The sequence below is a fragment of the Triticum urartu genome, chromosome 3A (genome assembly GCF_056163025.1).
Source record: "Triticum urartu cultivar PI428250 chromosome 3A, HENAU_Tu73, whole genome shotgun sequence".
Classification (NCBI taxonomy): Eukaryota; Viridiplantae; Streptophyta; class Magnoliopsida; order Poales; family Poaceae; genus Triticum; species Triticum urartu.
In genome coordinates this window covers 700993352-701014541 of record NC_141875.1, presented here as the reverse complement: position 1 = coordinate 701014541, position 21190 = coordinate 700993352, and the positions used below count along the sequence as shown (strand labels likewise).

Here is a 21190-nt window from a genome sequence, read left to right as displayed (position 1 = left end):
TCCAGAACAGAGTTTCCCTACTCAACATCCTTAGCTCATAGATTTCCAAGTCACTCTTGACGCCCTCCGATTGGCATCCGCCTTTTAAGGAATAGCTGATCTTCATACAATTTTCCCATATGTATACACTATACTGTACAAATGTACATGATACTATAGAAATAGAAAGAAAAGTTTTGATCCATTTGGCCATTTCTTCCTTGAAGATGTGTTTGTGATACTTTATGTTGATATCCTTGGTTAGTGGATCTTGCTTCTTATAAATGAAACATGCCAGATCAAAGTCACAAGGTCTCAACTTGTAGTTAGCAGAATCAATCAATTTTAATATCCACATGTCCACATGGCTGTGCAGTCTGGCACTACAATTGAAGATAGTTCTTATTTCATACAACAAAGTCCAAATTAATGTACTCAGATTTTAACATCATCATCTAAACATTTAAGGGGGCGGGGCGGGGGGGGGGGGGTAACAAATACATATGCAAAGTTTTTGTTCCTTTCCATATAATAATTCTCATTACACAAAGAACAACCAATGCTTTATTATGCTTGTTTCAAACTTCACCACAAATAAAGATACTGATATTCGAGAATAAGTTACTACGACTCAAAGGTAATAAGATTGTATAAAAATATTGAAAAAAGCTTGTTTCTGTATGGTTAGATATGAAATGGCCATGTTACTCACACAGTGGGTGGCTGAAAGCCTCAAACTGAAAAATGGAGTTGGTACTCTTAACCGCTAACGTGGAGCTTCTGCAATGGGTCTTGTTTCCATGGCCTCAACATGCCAGCTCCGACTGTCGAGGCTTGAACCTGTGATTTGCAAGAGTGCCCACCAAGGAAAACACCTTATTATATACAGATATGTCACAGCCAAATGCTAGGTTAGCAACCCATCACTACCGGAATCACACCCTATGCCGACGGCCAGGGCCGTCGGCATAGCCCTGAATGGCCGTCGGGACAGGCCTATGCCGACGGCCCCCGTCGGCATAGGGCCGTCGGCAACATTTCCGTCGACATAGCCAGGAATGCCGTCGGCATAGAAAGGCTGTCGGCATAGGCCCTATCCCGACGGTGTCCGTACATCTATGCCGACGGCCCCGGCCGTCGGCAACGTTATCGCCTAACGGCAGCCGCCGTCAAGTGCTGACCAATGCTTGCTCGCCACATGTCAGGTTTGTGCCGACGGTCTAGCCGTCGGCATAGTTTCAAACTAAGCCGACGGCCAGGCCGTCGGCATAGACGTGCCACGTGGCGAGCAGGCATCACCCCTGGGGCGGGCCTATGCCGAATGCCTAGCTGTCGGCTTAGGTTGAAACTATGCCGACGGCCAGCCCGTCGGCATAGACCTGCCACGTGGCAGCCACTGGGAGCTCCTGGAGCAGGCCTATGCCGATGGCTTAGCCGTCGGCTTAGTTTGAAACTATGCCGACGGCTAGGCCGTCGGCATAGACCTGCCATGTGGCAGCCACTGGGAGCTCACGGCAGCTCTATGCCGACGGCCTTGCCGTCGGCATAGTTTCTGTCTGTTTTTTTTTTCTTTTTTCTGTTTTGTTTTAGCTCAATTCATTTGAATATATACAGCACACAACAAATATATGCATCACATAACAGCTGACCCAGCAGCATCACACAACAAATTCATCATCACACATCATAAGAAGTATCGCAAAGCATAAACATATAAGTATCATCACCACCAAGCATAAGAATCTCACAAACAACAATAAGAAACATCACAAGCATATAAGTATCATCACCACCAAGACCGCCACAATGTGACCCAAAGGCTTAAGCGCCAGGACGTCGAGCACCACGGAGGTCGTCACTGCCAAGACCGCCGAAGCCCAGGTCGTCACTGCTAGCGGCAGCGCTACCGCCAAGACCGCCTCCTCCTCCGCCTCCGTGGATCGGAGTGGTCGGGCTCCGTGTCTCCGCAGTGCTGCGAAGACCACCGCCAACGGTAGATCCACCTGTTCCCTGCATGTTGAAAAGACATATGCACGGGATCTATGACTGTGTTGAAAGGCATGACATGCTTTGGGTGAATAGATTGGGGATGAACTAACCGGTGAGGGGCCAGCGTTCTGTGCCACAAACTCCTCAAAGCTCATCAGCACTGGTTGTGCTGGAGGGCATTGTGCTGTAGGGAACTGAGGACACCTGCCGGCCGCCATATCCTGAAAAGCCTGCTGCATCTGACTATCCCTCTGCACTTGGTCTTCATAAAGCCTCTGATGCCACGCCATGGTCTCCTGGCGTGTGTACTCCATGTAGGCCTACGGTATGACATGATGGAAGTCATAAAACTACTAAATGCGGAAAATGAAGTGAGAAATGAAGATAAGAGGGAAAATACTTACAGATTGTTGCTCCTGAAAGAGGGACCGTGTACTAGTCACTGGCTGGCTCGTGCGCTGGCTCAGGCTCGGGTGGATCCGACGAAGCTGTGTGTAGGAGATACTAGGAGTGATCACAGCATCGAGAACCGCGTCCCGACCGTGCTCCTTGGGCCCCATCCTCACCACCGCCATGTCGTCCAGAGGCGCCACAATGGGGTCAGGTGTGTCAGGATGTAACTCCAGATACGCTCTAATAGGTAAAGATGGGTCCTAATCCCACCCGAGGATGTGTAGATTGAGTACGTTCTCCATTCTACCCCGTTCCGAGAAAAAATTTCGGCAGCACCTCCCCGCTGTTCTCCAGATACACGTCTCGGCAAATAGCCGAGAGAATGTGCTCCGGAGAACAATGGGGAGGCGTCGCCGAAATCCTGTCTCAGAACGGGGTAGAACATGGAGAACATACCCAATCTACACATCCTCGGGCTGTCCATGGAAAACGCTGGACAATCCGAAAGAGCCGCGGTGATAAATATGCAATTGAATGCATATTTATTGATGCAACCCTTTCGGACGGGAGACGCCTAGGTTACGTCAGTTGACTTGAGAATGAAATCTAGTGATATGAAAAATTGGAGGAGATGGACTTGTAGCTCACCCTCGGCTGTAGAGGAAGTACTCGAACAGAGAAGGGATGATCCTTGACCAACAACTCCGATGACGATCACTCCACTGTCCACACCTAACCCTGTAGCGTTTGACCATGGGATCTATCCCTTTGACTTTGCACGGACGGGCTTTGACCAGTGGACCTCCCCACCCGGTTGTGTTAGGTCAGCCCATAGGAACACTTTGGAGCAACATCCGGGCCAGACCCACAGCAAGATCCCCTCCGTCTAGACCCCACGCGTCCGTTTTCCCCCTCCAGGTGCCGGCGGCGGCGCCGTCCGTGAGGGGGGCACACCCCGGACACGCGTGCCGGGCGTTTGCAACCGCCACAACACTTCTAGACTTGTGAGAGGCCGCCGGCGCAAGATTTGGCGGCATGCTAGCCCCCGGAGGCCGCCGGCCACAGCCGTAGACGCGCGAAGGGCAATCCGCGTAGAGGGAATTTTTCGGATACTTCTCCATCACCAAAAATTATGAAAAAATGCCATCGTTCCTATAGCACATGTGCCCACGTCGTGCAAAAAAACTCATGATTTTATCGCGCTCCGAGTATTTAGTAATATTGACGCCGTATCGTTACCGCAAAACATCTACTACCGTGTAATCGCCGTCCGTTAGGGGGGCCACGGACCGGAGACGCGTCGCGCCTCTTCGGACATGGCACCACACCACCCCGCATGTATGAGGGCCCGGTGCGACGCTCCGGTGGCATTGCTACCCCCAGTGCCCCCGTCCCGCCTAACCCTGTAGCGTTTGACCACGGGATCTACCCCTTTGACTTTGCACGGACGGGCTTTGACCAGTGGACCTCCCCACCCGGTTGTGTTAGGTCAGCCCATAGGAACACTTTGGAGCAACATCCGTGCCAGACCCACAGCAAGATCCCCTCCGTGTAGACCCCACGCGTCCGTTTTCCCCCTCCAGGTCCCGGCGGCGGCACCGTCCATGAGGGGGGCACACCCCGGACACGCGTGCCGGGCGTTTGCAACCGCCACAATACTTCCAGACTTGTGCAAGGCCGCCGGCGCAAGATTTGGCAGCATGCTAGCCCCCGGAGGCCGCCGGCCACAGCCGTAGACGCGCGAAGGGCAATCCGCGTAGAGGGAATTTTTCGGATACTTCTCCATCACCAGAAATTATGAAAAAATACCATCGTTCCTATAGCACATGTGCCCACGTCGTGCAAAAAAACTCATGATTTTATCGCGCTCCGAGTATTTAGTAATATTGACGCCGCATCGTTACCGCAGAACGTCTACTACCGTGTAATCGCCGTCCGTGAGGGGGGCCACGCACCGGAGACGCGTCCCGCCTCTTCGGACATGCCACCACACCACCCCGCATGTATGAGGGCCCGGTGCGACGCTCCGGTGGCATTGCTACCCCCCAGTGCCCCCGTCCCGCCTAACCCTGTAGCGTTTGACCACGAGATCTACCCCTTTGACTTTGCACGAACGGGCTTTGACCAGTGGACCTCCCCACCCGGTTGTGTTATGTCAGCCCATAGGAACACTTTGGAGCAACATCCGGGCCACACCCACAGCAAGATCCCCTCCGTGTAGACCCCACGCGTCCGTTTTCCCCCTCCAGGTGCCGGCGGTGGCACCGTCCGTGAGGGGGGCACACCCCGGACACGCGTGCCGGGCGTTTGCAACCACCACAACACTTCCAGACTTGTGAGAGGCCGCCGGCGCAAGATTTGGCGGCATGCTATCCCCCGGAGGCCGCCGGCCACAGCCGTAGACGCGCGAAGGGCAATCCGCGTAGAGGGAATTTTTCGGATACTTCTCCATCACCAAAAATTATGAAAAAATACCATCGTCCCTATAGCACATGTGCCCACGTCGTGCAAAAAAACTCATGATTTTATCGCGCTCCAAGTATTTAGTAATATTGACGCCGCATCGTTACCGCAGAACGTCTACTACCGTGTAATCGCCGTCCGTGAGGGGGGCCACGCACCGGAGACGCGTCCCGCCTCTTCGGACATGCCACCACACCATCCCGCATGTATGAGGGCCCGGTGCGACGCTCCGGTGGCATTGCTACCCCCCAGTGCCCCCGTCCCGCCTAACCCTGTAGCGTTTGACCACGGGATCTACCCCTTTGACTTTGCACGGACGGGCTTTGACCAGTGGACCTCCCCACCCGGTTGTGTTAGGTCAGCCCATAGGAGCACTTTGGAGCAACATCCGGGCCAGACCCACAGCAAGATCCCCTCCGTGTAGACCCCACGCGTCCGTTTTCCCCCTCCAGGTGCCGGCGGCGGCACCGTCCGTGAGGGGGGCACACCCCGGACACGCGTGCCGGGCGTTTGCAACCGCCACAACACTTCCAGACTTGTGAGAGGCCGCCGGCGCAAGATTTGGCGGCATGCTAGCCCCCGGAGGCCGCCGGCCACAGCCGTAGACGTGCGAAGGGCAATCCGCGTAGAGGGAATTTTTCGGATACTTCTCCATCACCAAAAATTATGAAAAAATACCATTGTCCCTATAGCACATGTGCCCACGTCGTGCAAAAAAACTCATGATTTTATCGCGCTCCGAGTATTTAGCAATATTGACGCCGCATCGTTACCGCAGAACGTCTACTACCGTGTAATCGCCGTCCGTGAGGGGGGCCACGCACCGCAGACGCGTCCCGCCTCTTCGGACATGCCACCACACCATCCCGCATGTATGAGGGCCCGGTGCGACGCTCCGGTGGCATTGCTACCCCCAGTGCCCCCGTCCCGCCTAACCCTGTAGCGTTTGACCACGGGATCTACCCCTTTGACTTTGCACGGACGGGCTTTGACCAGTGGACCTCCCCACCCGGTTGTGTTAGGTCAGCCCATAAGAACACTTTGGAGCAACATCCGGGCCAGACCCACAGCAAGATCCCCTCCGTGTAGACCCCACGCGTCCATTTTCCCCCTCCAGGTGCCGGCGGCGGCACCGTCCATGAGGGGGGCACACCCCGGACACGCGTGCCGGGCGTTTGCAACCGCCACAATACTTCCAGACTTGTGCGAGGCCGCCGGCGCAAGATTTGGCGGCATGCTATCCCCCGGAGGCCGCCGGCCACAGCCGTAGACGCGCGAAGGGCAATCCGCGTAGAGGGAATTTTTCGGATACTTCTCCATCACCAGAAATTATGAAAAAATACCATAGTTCCTATAGCACATGTGCCCACGTCGTGCAAAAAAACTCATGATTTTATCGCGCTCCGAGTATTTAGCAATATTGACGCCGCATCGTTACCGCAGAACGTCTACTACCGTGTAATCGCCGTCCGTGAGGGGGGCCACGCACCGGAGACGCGTCCCGCCTCTTCGGACATGCCACCACACCACCCCGCATGTATGAGGGCCCGGTGCGACGCTCCGGTGGCATTGCTACCCCCAGTGCCCCCGTCCCACCTAACCCTGTAGCGTTTGACCACGGGATCTACCCCTTTGACTTTGCACGGACGGGCTTTGACCAGTGGACCTCCCCACCCGGTTGTGTTAGGTCAGCCCATAGGAACACTTTGGAGCAACATCCGGGCCAGACCCACAGCAAGATCCCCTCCGTGTAGACCCCACGCGTCCGTTTTCCCCCTCCAGGTGCCGGCGGTGGCACCGTCCGTGAGGGGGGCACACCCCGGACACGCGTGCCGGGCGTTTGCAACCGCCACAACACTTCCAGACTTGTGAGAGGCCGCCGGCGCAAGATTTGGCGGCATGCTATCCCCCGGAGGCCGCCGGCCACAGCCGTAGACGCACGAAGGGCAATCCGCGTAGAGGGAATTTTTCGGATACTTCTCCATCACCAAAAATTATGAAAAAATACCATCGTCCCTATAGCACATGTGCCCACGTCGTGCAAAAAAACTCATGATTTTATCGCGCTCCAAGTATTTAGTAATATTGACGCCGCATCGTTACCGCAGAACGTCTACTACCGTGTAATCGCCGTCCGTGAGGGGGGCCACGCACCGGAGACGCGTCCCGCCTCTTCGGACATGCCACCACACCATCCCGCATGTATGAGGGCCCGGTGCGACGCTCCGGTGGCATTGCTACCCCCCAGTGCCCCCGTCCCGCCTAACCCTGTAGCGTTTGACCACGGGATCTACCCCTTTGACTTTGCACGGACGGGCTTTGACCAGTGGACCTCCCCACCCGGTTGTGTTAGGTCAGCCCATAGGAACACTTTGGAGCAACATCCGGGCCAGACCCACAGCAAGATCCCCTCCGTGTAGACCCCACGCGTCCGTTTTCCCCCTCCAGGTGCCGGCGGCGGCACCGTCCGTGAGGGGGGCACACCCCGGACACGCGTGCCGGGCGTTTGCAACCGCCACAACACTTCCAGACTTGTGAGAGGCCGCCGGCGCAAGATTTGGCGGCATGCTAGCCCCCGGAGGCCGCCGGCCACAGCCGTAGACGTGCGAAGGGCAATCCGCGTAGAGGGAATTTTTCGGATACTTCTCCATCACCAAAAATTATGAAAAAATACCATTGTCCCTATAGCACATGTGCCCACGTCGTGCAAAAAAACTCATGATTTTATCGCGCTCCGAGTATTTAGCAATATTGACGCCGCATCGTTACCGCAGAACGTCTACTACCGTGTAATCGCCGTCCGTGAGGGGGGCCACGCACCGCAGACGCGTCCCGCCTCTTCGGACATGCCACCACACCATCCCGCATGTATGAGGGCCCGGTGCGACGCTCCGGTGGCATTGCTACCCCAAGTGCCCCCGTCCCGCCTAACCCTGTAGCGTTTGACCACGGGATCTACCCCTTTGACTTTGCACGGACGGGCTTTGACCAGTGGACCTCCCCACCCGGTTGTGTTAGGTCAGCCCATAGGAACACTTTGGAGCAACATCCGGGCTAGACCCACAGCAAGATCCCCTCCGTGTAGACCCCACGCGTCCGTTTTCCCCCTCCAGGTGCCGGTGGCGGCGCCGTCCGTGAGGGGGGCACACCCCGGACACGCGTGCCGGGCGTTTGCAACCGCCACAACACTTCCAGACTTGTGAGAGGCCGCCGGTGCAAGATTTGGCGGCATGCTAGCCCCCGGAGGCCGTCGGCCACAGCCGTAGACGCGCGAAGGGCAATCTGCGTAGAGGGAATTTTTCGGATACTTCTCCATCACCAAAAATTATGAAAAAATACCATCGTTCCTATAGCGCATGTGCCCACGTCGTGCAAAAAAACTCATGATTTTATCGCGCTCCGAGTATTTAGTAATATTGACGCCGCATCGTTACCGCAGAACGTCTACTACCGTGTAATCGCCATCCGTGAGGGGGGCCACGCACCGGAGACGCGTCCCGCCTCTTCGGACATGCCACCACACCATCCCGCATGTATGAGGGCCCGGTGCGACGCTCCGGTGGCATTGCTACCCCCAGTGCCCCCGTCCCGCCTAACCCTGTAGCGTTTGACCACGGGATCTACCCCTTTGACTATGCACGGACGGGCTTTGACCAGTGGACCTCCCCACTTGGTTGTGTTAGGTCAGCCCATAGGAACACATTGGAGCAACATCCGGGCCAGACCCACAGCAAGATCCCCTCCATGTAGACCCCTCGCGTCCGTTTTCCCCCTCCAGGTGCCGGCGGCGGCGCCGTCCGTGAGGGGGGCACACCGCGGACACGCGTGCCGGGCGTTTGCAACCGCCACAACACTTCCAGACTTGTGAGAGGCTGCCGGCGCAAGATTTGGCGGCATGCTAGCCCCCGGAGGCCGTCGGCCACAGCCGTAGACGCGCGAAGGGCAATCCGCGTAGAGGGAATTTTTCGGATACTTCTCCATCACCAAAAATTATGAAAAAATACCATCGTTCCTATAGCACATGTGCCCACGTCGTGCAAAAAAACTCATGATTTTATCGCGCTCCGAGTATTTAGTAATATTGACGCCGCGTCGTTACCACAGAACGTCTACTACCGTGTAATCGCCGTCCGTTAGGGGGGCCACGCACCGGAGACGCGTCCCGCCTCTTCGGACATGCCACCACACCATCCCGCATGTATGAGGGCCCGGTGCGACGCTCCGGTGGCATTGCTACCCCCCAGTGCCCCCGTCCCGCCTAACCCTATAGCGTTTGACCACGGGATCTACCCCTTTGACTATGCACGGACGGGCTTTGACCAGTGGACCTCCCCACCCGGTTGTGTTAGGTCAGCCCATAGGAACACATTGGAGCAACATCCGGGCCAGACCCACAGCAAGATCCCCTCCATGTAGACCCCACACGTCCGTTTTCCCCCTCCAGGTGCCGGCGGCGGCGCCGTCCGTGAGGGGGGCACACCCCGGACACGCGTGCCGGGCGTTTGCAACCGCAACAACACCTCCAGACTTGTGAGAGGCCGCCGGCGCAAGATTTGGCGGCATGCTAGCCCCCGGAGGCCGTCGGCCACAGCCGTAGACGCGCGAAGGGCAATCCGCGTAGAGGGAATTTTTCGGATACTTCTCCATCACCAAAAATTATGAAAAATACCATCGTTACTATAGCACATGTGCCCACGTCGTGCAAAAAAACTCATGATTTTATCGCGCTCCGAGTACTTAGTAATATTGACGCCGCATCGTTACTGCAGATCGTCTACTACCGTGTAATCGCCGTCCGTGAGGGGGGCCACGCAGCGGAGACGCGTCCCGCCTCTTCGGACATGGCACCACACCACCCTGCATGTATGAGGGCCCGGTGCGACGCTCCGGTGGCATTGCTACCCCAAGTGCCCCCGTCCCGCCTAACCCTGTAGCGTTTGACCACGGGATCTACCCCTTTGACTTTGCACGGACGGGCTTTGACCAGTGGACCTCCCCACCCGGTTGTGTTAGGTCAGCCCATAAGAACACTTTGGAGCAACATCCGGGCCAGACCCACAGCAAGATCCCCTCCGTGTAGACCCCACGCGTCCATTTTCCCCCTCCAGGTGCCGGCGGCGGCGTCGTCCATGAGGGGGGCACACCCCGGACACGCGTGCCGGGCGTTTGCAACCGCCATAACACTTCCAGACTTGTGAAAGGCCGCCGGCGCAAGATTTGGCGGCATGCTAGCCCCCGGAGGCCACCGGCCACAGCCGTAGACGCGCGAAGGGCAATCCGCGTAGAGGGAATTTTTCGGATACTTCTCCATCAACAAAAATTATGAAAAAATACCATCGTTCCTATAGCACATGTGCCCACGTCGTGCAAAAAAACTCATGATTTTATCGCGCTCCGAGTATTTAGTAATATTGACGCCGCATCGTTACCGCAGAACGTCTACTACCGTGTAATCGCCGTCCGTGAGGGGGGCCACGCACCGGAGACGCGTCCCGCCTCTTCGGACATGCCACCACACCACCCCGCATGTATGAGGGCCCGGTGCGACGCTCCGGTGGCATTGCTACCCCCCAGTGCCCCCGTCCCGCCTAACCCTGTAGCGTTTGACCACGAGATCTACCCCTTTGACTTTGCACGAACGGGCTTTGACCAGTGGACCTCCCCACCCGGTTGTGTTATGTCAGCCCATAGGAACACTTTGGAGCAACATCCGGGCCAGACCCACAGCAAGATCCCCTCCGTGTAGACCCCACGCGTCCGTTTTCCCCCTCCAGGTGCCGGCGGCGGCGCCATCCGTGAGGGGGGCACACCCCGGAGCCCCAAGACGGGCGTCTACGCATGCATGAACACTTTCACATATGCATCGGGACCTGTGCGATGTTTCGGTGACATAGCTACACCCCGAATCCCCCCACCAACCAGAATTCCTTCCGTGTCGACCGTTTCCCCCCTCCGTGACACGGCGATAGCGACGTTCGTAATGGGGGGCAATCGATATACCATCGGGTATGTTTTTTTAGATAAGGCATAATTATCTTATGCAAAAGCAAAAACTAAAATAAAGTAAAAATAACAAAACAAAGTAAAAATAAAAAATAAAATAAAATACACGTATGCCGACGGCAAGGCCGTCGGCATATCTGTGCACACACGGATCGATGACGTGGTGTGGCACACGGATCGTTGACGTGGCAGAGGGGCCTATGCCGACGGCTGCGCCGTAGGCATACCTCTGCCACAGATATGCCGACGGCCGCCGTTACCGCCCGTCGGCGTAGGATAAACGCCGTCAAGTGGTCAGCACTGACCGGGGAGGTGGGCCCGGGATATGCCGACGGCCTGTCCTATGCCGACGGGCCCCGTAGGCGTATCTCGGGCGGTCCCGACGGCCTCGTCTATGCCGACGGCCCCGTCGGCATAGATTGATGTATGCTGACGGCTTTTCTACGCCTACGGCCCATCCTCGGCCGTCGGCATAGGTGCGGCGATGCCGACAGGGGCCGTCGGCATAGATTCGGCCGTCGGCAAACGCAGTTTTTCTGGTAGTGCATTAAATAATGGCTTGAGCGTGCAATTATGCTAATGCTGGTTCTTGCTGCCAATTGTTGGAACATGATAATGTGATGGCTCATCTCAAGGACAGTAGACAGACAAAATAATGTACTGAACATGACACGACTTTAGGGTTGTGATCTCTATGCTTCTACCAGAGCACAAGGCATAGTAAGCAGACAGCATCTGGGAGATGTGATGGCATGGTTCTTCATGTCTACCAATCAAATGCAACTACTTAAGTTTTCTGTATAAATAGGCCTTAGCAGAGCAGTAGACACATCGAACCAAGAAGTGTTCTATTCTTCAGCTATCATCAACCACAATATATACAGAGAAAAGCTTCAAGCTTAGATATGGCTTTCCACCAAAGATCGATAAGTTTGCCATCTAGGCCTCGCGTCAGTGAGACCGAAGTTGAGCAAGAGCTCCACAGCCTAGAAGCAAGCATCTCTTCCTCCAACTCCATCAACACGATGTGCGATGGTCTAAGGACTCTTCCAAACATGTATGATGGTCTTGACGAGATCATTTGCCTACCAAACCACCAAGTTTGCTCCTCCCAGCAGAGGAAGATGTTGGATGGAGAGATGGAGTGCTCCATTGAGCTGTTAGATCTCTGCAACTACATGCAAGAGACCTTCGCCGAGATGTTGGCCATCATCCAAGAGCTGCAGGTGGCTCTAAGGAAAGGAGGTGATGCTGCTGCTCAAGCCAAGATCCGGTCCTTTACTCACTTGGCGAAGAAGGCCAAGAAACATTTCAAGACTGGCAAGAAGGCTGCATCCGATAAGATGGTCATGCTATTGACCAAGGCAAGAGAGATCTGCATCTCTCTGTTGGAGTCCACACTCCATCTCTTGTCGAAGCAAATTGAAATGCCAAAGCAGTCTCTTGTCTGCAAGGCATTTTACAAGAAGAAGGCAGTTGTCTGCGAGGAGGAGCAATTGCAGGAGTTAGAGTACAGCATTGGAGATCTTCAGAATGGAACAGGAAATCTGTTCAGGAAATTAGTCCAGAACAGAGTTTCTATTTTAAATATTCTTAGCTCATAGACACTCCACATCACTCTACTCCCTGCGATTGGCATCCGCCTTTTTGAGGATGAGCCGATCTTGAGGCAGTTTTCCCATATGTATACAGTACAAATGTACAGAAATTATAGAAACGAAGAGCAAAGTTTTGATCCATCTCAAATTTTGTGATATCGATAACATCTCTCTGGAGCTCTTTGATGAATATGCATGAGAAAAGGAAATGTGTATGATTTCAATCCATCATATATTTACTAGGTTCTGTTAATTAGGTTTTTGTTACAGGTTATATTTTTGTGGTAAATCACAACAACAATGATTTTAGACCAACATGCAGGTTATCGGTTGCGCCACACCTACCATAAGATTCATGATTAGCCTTATTTTGTGGATCTCACTTATCATGCATGGGACACGCCAGGTTGAAGCCACATGGTTGATGGTTGTAATAAGCACATAAATCAAATGGAGTAGCAGATTCCCTTCATAGTTGTAAATTCTGGCGATCGTATGCTCACTTGCTCAGTTAATATTTTGGTATGTATGTCTAGATTGTTATTCATATGATAAGTTCACATTGCTGATATAATCAAATAGCAAAATATGATGGGTAGATCAAGTGGGAAAATGAAATAAAAAATATTCTTAATAATAATAATCCATATCTACAGATGAAAAAAATATTAGTATGCTGGTATCTTCAGCATAATTTTATTTGGTATTTAATAGGAGATAAATATTGGATTGAGCATCATAAATTTTTGAGATAACATATCTTAATTTTAACACATTAACACCAATAACATCTCTCCAGTAAAAGGGAAATATTTTGCCTCATCAAAGCATGGTAGATAAACTTAGTTAATATATATTTTTTCTTTCTCCACCCCTGTTACATTGTATACAAATGCCAGTAAAATCCATTACCACTATATTCACTAAAAAAAATCTCATGCTGGTAAGACTTCGTGCTGAAATTTATCAAAATATTATTTGTCCAAGAAACATGGTTCCAGGTCTTAAAACCATGCCTATTCCACTATAACCTTGTCACTCAATGGCGACGATATATGCTTAATATCAATTTGCAGAAAATGTAAGCATTTTGGGCCACAAAGGTTTGTGCACTTGAACACCTAGCAGTGCTCAATGGATCTTGGGGAAGGATCCCAAGAGAGAAGATACAGACCTCTGATGACAGCAAGGAGATGACTGGCATGAGCTTGGTTGTAAGGTTGGAACGCCAATGGACAAAGGCTATTAGCGGAACAAGATAGCACAACGCACCAGCAAGCACCAACCACCCCCTCGTGCAGATGAGTTTGCCACTGACAACTAAGACAAGGCTGTACAATACCAGCGACAAAGCATGAAGAGGGTTAGTCAGCATGTACATGATCAAGCTATCTAGAAATAACACAAAAACTGGTCCTCATGTGTGAGTTTGCCTCTGATAATTTAGACATGACAGGCCCATATACTCATTCATTCATGTATGAAACGATAAGATGACAGCAGAGCAGCATATTACTTGCCTTGAGGATGGGGGACAAACTCTCAGGACCTCAACTGACAAGATGTCTTTAGGCTCTCTTTTTTTTTTGAGGGAATGTCTGTAGGCTCTTCTACTTCTGCACTATATATGAGGGTACCAAAATGTGCATGCCGGGGTAGACACCATTAGAGCAAAGTTCCTCCTCTCTTCCTTTCCATCTGAAAAAATAGCACTGCAGCTTCTGCCCCAAGCATGGAAGGTCAGCCAGCGTGCCTACCAACCCTCACTCTAATGGACTAGGTCTCTACTCTTCGCCACCCCTGACCATTGAAACAGTATGTGATGGTATGAGAAACAGAGAATGGCTGGACCATTCGTAATAGATCATGTGTGCTTGCCTGGAGGCCAAGTTAGACTCTGCCACATTCAGCAGGCAAAGCAAGTGGGGGGAGAACTCGAGCCATCTCCCCCGCTCCTTGTCCTCTGCAATGCAATGAAGAAAGTTTCTCAGAGTTGAAGACTGGCATCCACCATCCAAGAACTGCACTTGATTCTGAAATGAGGAGACAATGCCGTTATCAAGTCAATATTCAGTCCTACACCCAATTAGCAAAGAAAGCGAAGAAACATTTCAGGCCCATGTTCAGTGTGTGATTAAGAAAATTGTTCAGACACACTAACTCGAAGCCTTGACATTGCTCCTTATGATATATTGGGTATTGCTCCCCATAACTGATAGCATGCCGGTTGCAGTTAACACTACGAATCAACTAAATTTTGCATATCAATCAGATTACATTGCTAAGTACAAAGTGGTGCTAAAGCATTCATGTATATGGAGAGACCAATCAATACAGTAATCAGCCGTGTATTTTCTTGCTGCCAATAACTGGAACATGACAGCATGATTGCCCTCATTAGGAGCACCTAATGCGGCAGTAAGAAATTGTAAATCACGTGGATTGTCCTGAGATTGCAAACAGCCACATGCTAGCTAATGCGGTAGTAGAAACTAGAAACATGCCAGCGATGCTCACCAGATAAGCATGGCCCTGGAACCTCCAAAGCCAAGTCAACTGTTCCTTCCAGCAGCAAGCAATCAGCAGCCAACTCTTCATTTCTCGCCGTTTCATCGCACCCGCCGATCTCATGATCTTGATCTGAAACCAAACTACACGCTCGTGCACGAGTTTGCTGCCAATAATCCAGACATGACAGCCCGATCAGAAGCCTCAGCTGGAGACTAGAGTTACAGATGCCCCTTATATTGATCAGGCATAAAAAAAGCATCAGCTTGTCGGGGAGATGGGTGTCTTCTGTCCTGTGCCAGCAACACAACTCTCCATAACCGACGAGAATCTTGATGTCTCTAGGATGAGCCTTTACATGGCCTCTGCCTCATTCGTTACATATAGAGGCACACCATACTGGTTCGACACCATTGCAGCAAAGAGTCCCTTGTCTGAATCTATTGCCTTCATTCCATTTCTAGCTAGGAGGGAAGCACTTGAGCCTCCAAACCGGACTTCCGGTCACTTCTCTGAATCCCTGAATGCAATCTGTTCACGCGGACATCCAACCTTCCATCAGTCTGACCAACAAGGCATGGAAACTGCTCGAGAAGATACCCAAGCAAGTAGTTTGCTTCAGCTGACCAAAGAGCTGCAGGGTGCTCATGTCTTCTTTGACTGAATGAGAACCCAGTATCACAATCCAGATAACTGACATGCCAGGATGTTTCAGATACATGGTGATGTCACAAGCCACAAGATGGAGCCTGCATTTGGCCAGACAGATGCATACTTTGTCAGGGATCAGGATTGGGTTCGCTTGCATCGTCAGAGAAAGTTGGATCCATCGCTGCATATGACTCCAGTAAGGAAGCTGGGTTTCCCCGTCCAATACATTATCACAATTTGCCACAAAATTTCCACGGGAGAATGAGATTCGCAGCCCCCTTTCAAAACAAAATTACCGAGTGACAGCAGATCGATCCAATCCCAAGCACGCATACTCTGACAATGCCGGCTCGAAACCAACCAGCGACGAAGCGGAGATCCTACCTCGGAGAGACGAAAGGAAGTGCCTGGAGACGCTCGCAGTGCTCGTCGGGGTTGAGGTAGAAGCGCGTCCGCGGCGGGGAATGGCAGCGCGAGCGCCGGCGCCTCCGGCGAAGGCGATGAATCGGCGTTGCCGGCGGCGCGCGAGCTCCACCCTTTCTCCAGTTGCGTGCGGCGGCACTGAGAGGGAAGAGGACGGGAAGCTGACATGTGGGGACGGGAAAACTAAGGGCCTCTTTTAGATTCCATATTTTTTAAGAAAAACAAAATTAACAAGTCAAATACTGAGCCAGCAACTTTAGTGCAATATTATGAAGGATTACCTATTATTTGGATTTTCTGCAAATGAAAAATTATTTTGATTATTTACATGTTAGTTTCAAATTGTTGAATGCACGCAAAGAAATAATGATAGTAATAACCTAAATACAAGGAATAAATAGGAAACTACACTTAAAGAACTAGAAAAACAAATTATAGCCCACCTTGGAGATTTCTTTAGTTGTATGTCAGTTCCATTAAGGGTGTTGAAACTTTCAATGCCACTAAGCATTAGAATCTACGGATCTTGATCCAACGCCTATCGTGTATCTTCAATCTTAAGACATTTTTCTATTTCCAGCGTGGCAACGAGCTTCTCCACCTGCGATTTGCCCCTATATAGACTCTCCATTTCCAGCGTGGCAACGAGCTTCTCCACCATGCATCACCCATGCTCCCTCCTGCTTTTGTCTTCTATGTCTCATGTTGTTGGATTTGCTATAGCCAGCTTCCACCATGCTAATCCCTCGCATTTCGACAACCCCCCTATCGTTTCTCACCAGGACGTCCATCTCGCCTTATTACACTAGCCACAAGTCATCATCATTTATGGGCCTACGTACCTATCTCCTTGATCATCACATTATGCCCGCGAATTGGATGAATCCCTCTAGAAAATCCTAACCCTCCACATACCAAAATTCTCAATATTAGGGCTCAACATGAAAATTTGATGAATTCCTTTGGAAAATCCAAACCCTCCACATACCAAAATCCTCAATATTAGGGTTCAACCCGAGAATTTGATGAATTCCTTTGGAAAATCCTAACCCTCCACGTACCAAAAATCCTCAATATTAGGGTTACAATCAACTAATATGGGCCTCTCGCACTTGGCACGGTTAGCAGGTGGTGCTACCACCAGTTCTATCAAAATTTGCAACATAATGTGGAACCCTATTTTTTATGACGATCAACATTTTGGAGGATAAATATATGAGTTTCTAGTACACATCTAATCTCGATCAACAAATGGCCAAAGGGCAAGTGATCAAGTGTTGTTCCTACCAAGGCATCAAAAGCAATTGCACAATTAGACTGAATCACCATCAAGATTGTGAGAGAATGACCCTCCATTAGTGTGTTGGTCACAGATTCAAGAGCATCATTGCATTTAAACATATACCCATATGCCACAAAGATGAGTACACGATTGGGGTGCAGCTAGATCATTCCCAGACCTACTAACCTATCCGACTAGGCAAACGAGCTGTCAACCGAGAGTGCCAGAGAGAAACCCTCCACTACTTATCATAACTTGTTGGAGACACATAAAAGGGGGATAGTAGTTGATGAAGAAATGGGATGCCTTCACCATCCCCAAGCTTAGACGTCTAAGATTTCTTGAGGGTGCCTTAGGCAACCCCAAGCTTAAGTGTTTGTGTCTCCTTATTCTCCTCATATCATTGTCTTAACATTTAATTGATGTTAAACCTTATTGTATCCCAATGCAAAGTTGTAATTCATCAGTACATAATGTATGCTAGCACAATTTAAAAAGTCCTACCCCCAATAGTAACAATAAAAAGCAAACATAAGAAGTTAAAGACAACTATAACATCAATAAGTCAAAATAGAAAAGTCTATGAAGAACTAGCTATATTTAATTCTTATGTAAATCCAGAAATTATATAAAAAAATTAGCACACTAACAAAGAACTTTTATATGTGTACTCCATTACATTTTCATTATTTCATCACCTACTATTAATCCTATCACATTTTTTAGTAGCAGTAAAGTTTTTGTTTTAGCAAAACAATATATAAACTTGCGAATTTAACATGCTAAAGGTAATTGGCACTTTATTAAGAAAAACGTAAAGAAATGTTGCAATAGAAAGTAAAAAATATTTAGACTCAAATTATACAAAGATAAATTGTGGGCTGCCTCCCTTAAGCACTCCTCTTTAATGCATTTTAGCTAGTCACAGTGTTTTTGGGGCAACTTTCTCATCAATAGTTTTTAAGGAATATGTTGCTCTCATAATAGATTCATAAGGTCATTTAAATTTTCCTTGGAAAGTGTTCCATTCATTTTCTCATAGAGTTGAAATTTTATATTTGTCACTTCCTTCAATGTCAATAACAACCTTAACTGTTATCAAGAACACTATATGTAATATATTGGGGCATGACAGATTACATTCTATATCCATAATTATGAAATCAGCAGGGACATAAATGCTATTTTCTATAATAGGTGCATCATATATCCTCTCAAAAGGTTTCTTGTCAGTTGAATCTGCTAGATGTAAAATCAAAGAACATTCCGACATAGGCTTCAAACCAATTACATCATATAAAATTTTAGGCATGGTAAAAACAATATCACTTAGATCAATTAAAGCATTAAATTCAAAGCTATTAATTATTATCTTTACAGTTGGTTCCCATCCATCTACTAATTATGCCGGAATAGATACTTTTTGTTCAAGTTTTTTCTCTAGCTTTTAGGACAACTTCATCAATATGTTTTTTGAAGGCTTTGTTTAGGAAAGATTCAGAGTTCAGTAAGACTAAAATCGTCATAATTAAAATATTACCATCCAAAACCGTGGGATACACACTACCTAAAGTTTTGACCTCTCCAGACCCACTTTTGACAACAGTATGATCCGTTTAAACACTCTCTAAACTTGTGGGATCATTTCTACCTAAAGCTATGACCTCTCCAAGCCCAATTTCCTTATCCCCATAACTAACATTCAAAAATAAATAAACAATCCACCGCCAAATAGGTTTCAATAGTAGCTAAAGTTTTGACCTCTTCAATACCCTCGACAACATAAATTTCAACATTTTTAGCATCTCTTTGAAGAAAATATGCCCTAGAGGCAATAATAAAGTTGTTATTTATATTTCCTTATATCATGATAAATGTTTATTATTCATGCTAGAATTTTATTAACCGGAAACTTAGTACATGTGTGAATACATAGACAAACAGAGTGTCACTAGTTTTCCTCTACTTGACTAGCTCGTTGAATCAATGATGGTTATGTTTCCTAACCATAGGCATGAGTTGTCATTTGACTAACGGGATCACATCATTAGAGAATGACGTGATTGACTTGACCCATCCGTTAGCTTAGCACGCTGATCGTTTAGTTCGTTGCTTTTGCTTTCTCCATAACTATGCAAGTTCCTATGACTATGAGATCGTGCAACTCCCGAATACCGGAGGAACACTTTGTGTGCTACCAAACGTCACAACGTAACTGGGTGATTATAAAGGTGCTCTACAGGTGTCTCCGATGGTGTTTGTTGAGTCGGTATATGGATCAAGATTAGGATTTGTCACTCCGATTGTCAGAGAGGTATCTCTGGGCCCTCTCGGTAATGCACATCACTATAAGCCTTTGCAAGAAATGTAGCTAATGAGTTAGTTACGGGATGTAGCATTACGGAACGAGTAAAGAGACTTGCCGATAATGAGATTGAACTAGGTATTGAAATACCGACGATCGAATCTCGGGCAAGTAACATACCGATGACAAAGGGAACAACGTATACCGTTATGCGGTTGGACCGATAAAGATCTTCGTAGAATATGTAGGAACCAATATGAGCATCCATGTTCCGCTATTGGTATTGACCGGAGATGAGTCTCGGTCATGTCTACATACTTCTCGAACTCGTAGGGTCCGCACGCTTAACGTTCGGTGACGATCCGTATTACGAGTTTGTGTGTTTTGATGTACCAAAGGTAGTTCAGAGTCCCTGATTTGATAACGGACATGACGAGGAGTCTCGAAATGGTCGAGACGTAAAGATCGATATATTGAAAGCCTATATTTGGACATCGGAATGGTTCTGAGTGGTTCGGGCATTTTTCCGGAGTACTGGGAGGTTACCGGAACCCCCCGAGGAGTATATGGGCCTCATTGGGCCTTAGTGGAATAGAGGAGAGGGAACGGAAAAGAGGAGGGCGCCCCCCCCCCAAGCCCAATCCGAATTGGGGGGGGGGCGCCCCCCTTTCCTTCTTCCCTCTCTCCTCCTTCCTTCCTCTCCTACTCCTACTTGGAAGGGCTCCTACTTCTACTAGGAAAGGGGGGAATCCTACTCCTAGAGGGAGTAGGACTCCCCCTGGGTGCACCATAGAGAGGCTGGCCCTCCCCCTCCTCCACTCCTTTATATACGGGGAGGGGGGCACCCCATGGACACACAAGTTGATAAGTTGATCTTTTAGCTGTGTGCGGTGCCCCCCTCCACCATAATCCACCTCGGTTATATCGTAGCAGTTCTTAGGCGAAGCCCTGTTCCGGTAGCATCATCATCACCGTCATCACACCGCCATGCTGACGAAACTCTCCCTCGAAGCTCTATTGGATCGTGAGTTCGCGGGATGTCACCGAGCTGAACGTGTGCAGATCGTTGAGGTGTCGTACGTTCGGTACTACGGATCGGTTGATCGTGAAGACGTACGACTACATCAATCGGGTTGCCATAACGCTTCCTCTTACGGTCTACGAGGGTACGTGGACAACACTCTTCCCTCTCGTTGCTATGCATCACCTTGATCTTGTGTGTGCGTAGGAATTTTTTTGAAATTACTATGTTCCCCAACAGTGGTATCAGAGCCAGGTTTATGCGTAGATGTTATATGCACGAGTAGAACACAAAGGAGTTATGGGCGTGGGTATATATATATATTGTTTGTCGTCACTAGTTGATTCTTGATTCAGCGGCATTGTTGGATGAAGCGGCCCAGACCGACATTACGCGAGACTGGTTCTACCGACGTGCTTCGCACACAGGTGGCTAGTGGGTGTCTATTTCTCCAGATTTAGTTGAATCAGATTCAATGAACATGGTTCTTTCTGAAGATCAAAAAGCAATCACTATACCGCGTTGTGGTTTTCAATGCATAGGTAAGAACGGTTCTTGCTCAGCCCGTAGCAGCC

At 49.9% G+C, this 21190-nt stretch overlaps 1 protein-coding gene across 1 annotated transcript; it reads left to right on the top strand.

The window, feature by feature from the left end:
* Positions 1–11589: 11589 nt before the first annotated feature.
* LOC125549316 (uncharacterized) lies at positions 11590–12431 on the top strand. The gene has a single exon (XM_048712758.2). It carries the CDS (start codon positions 11733–11735, stop codon positions 12429–12431), a length of 699 nt encoding a protein of 232 aa, XP_048568715.2. The 5' UTR covers positions 11590–11732.
* Positions 12432–21190: the final 8759 nt, after the last annotated feature.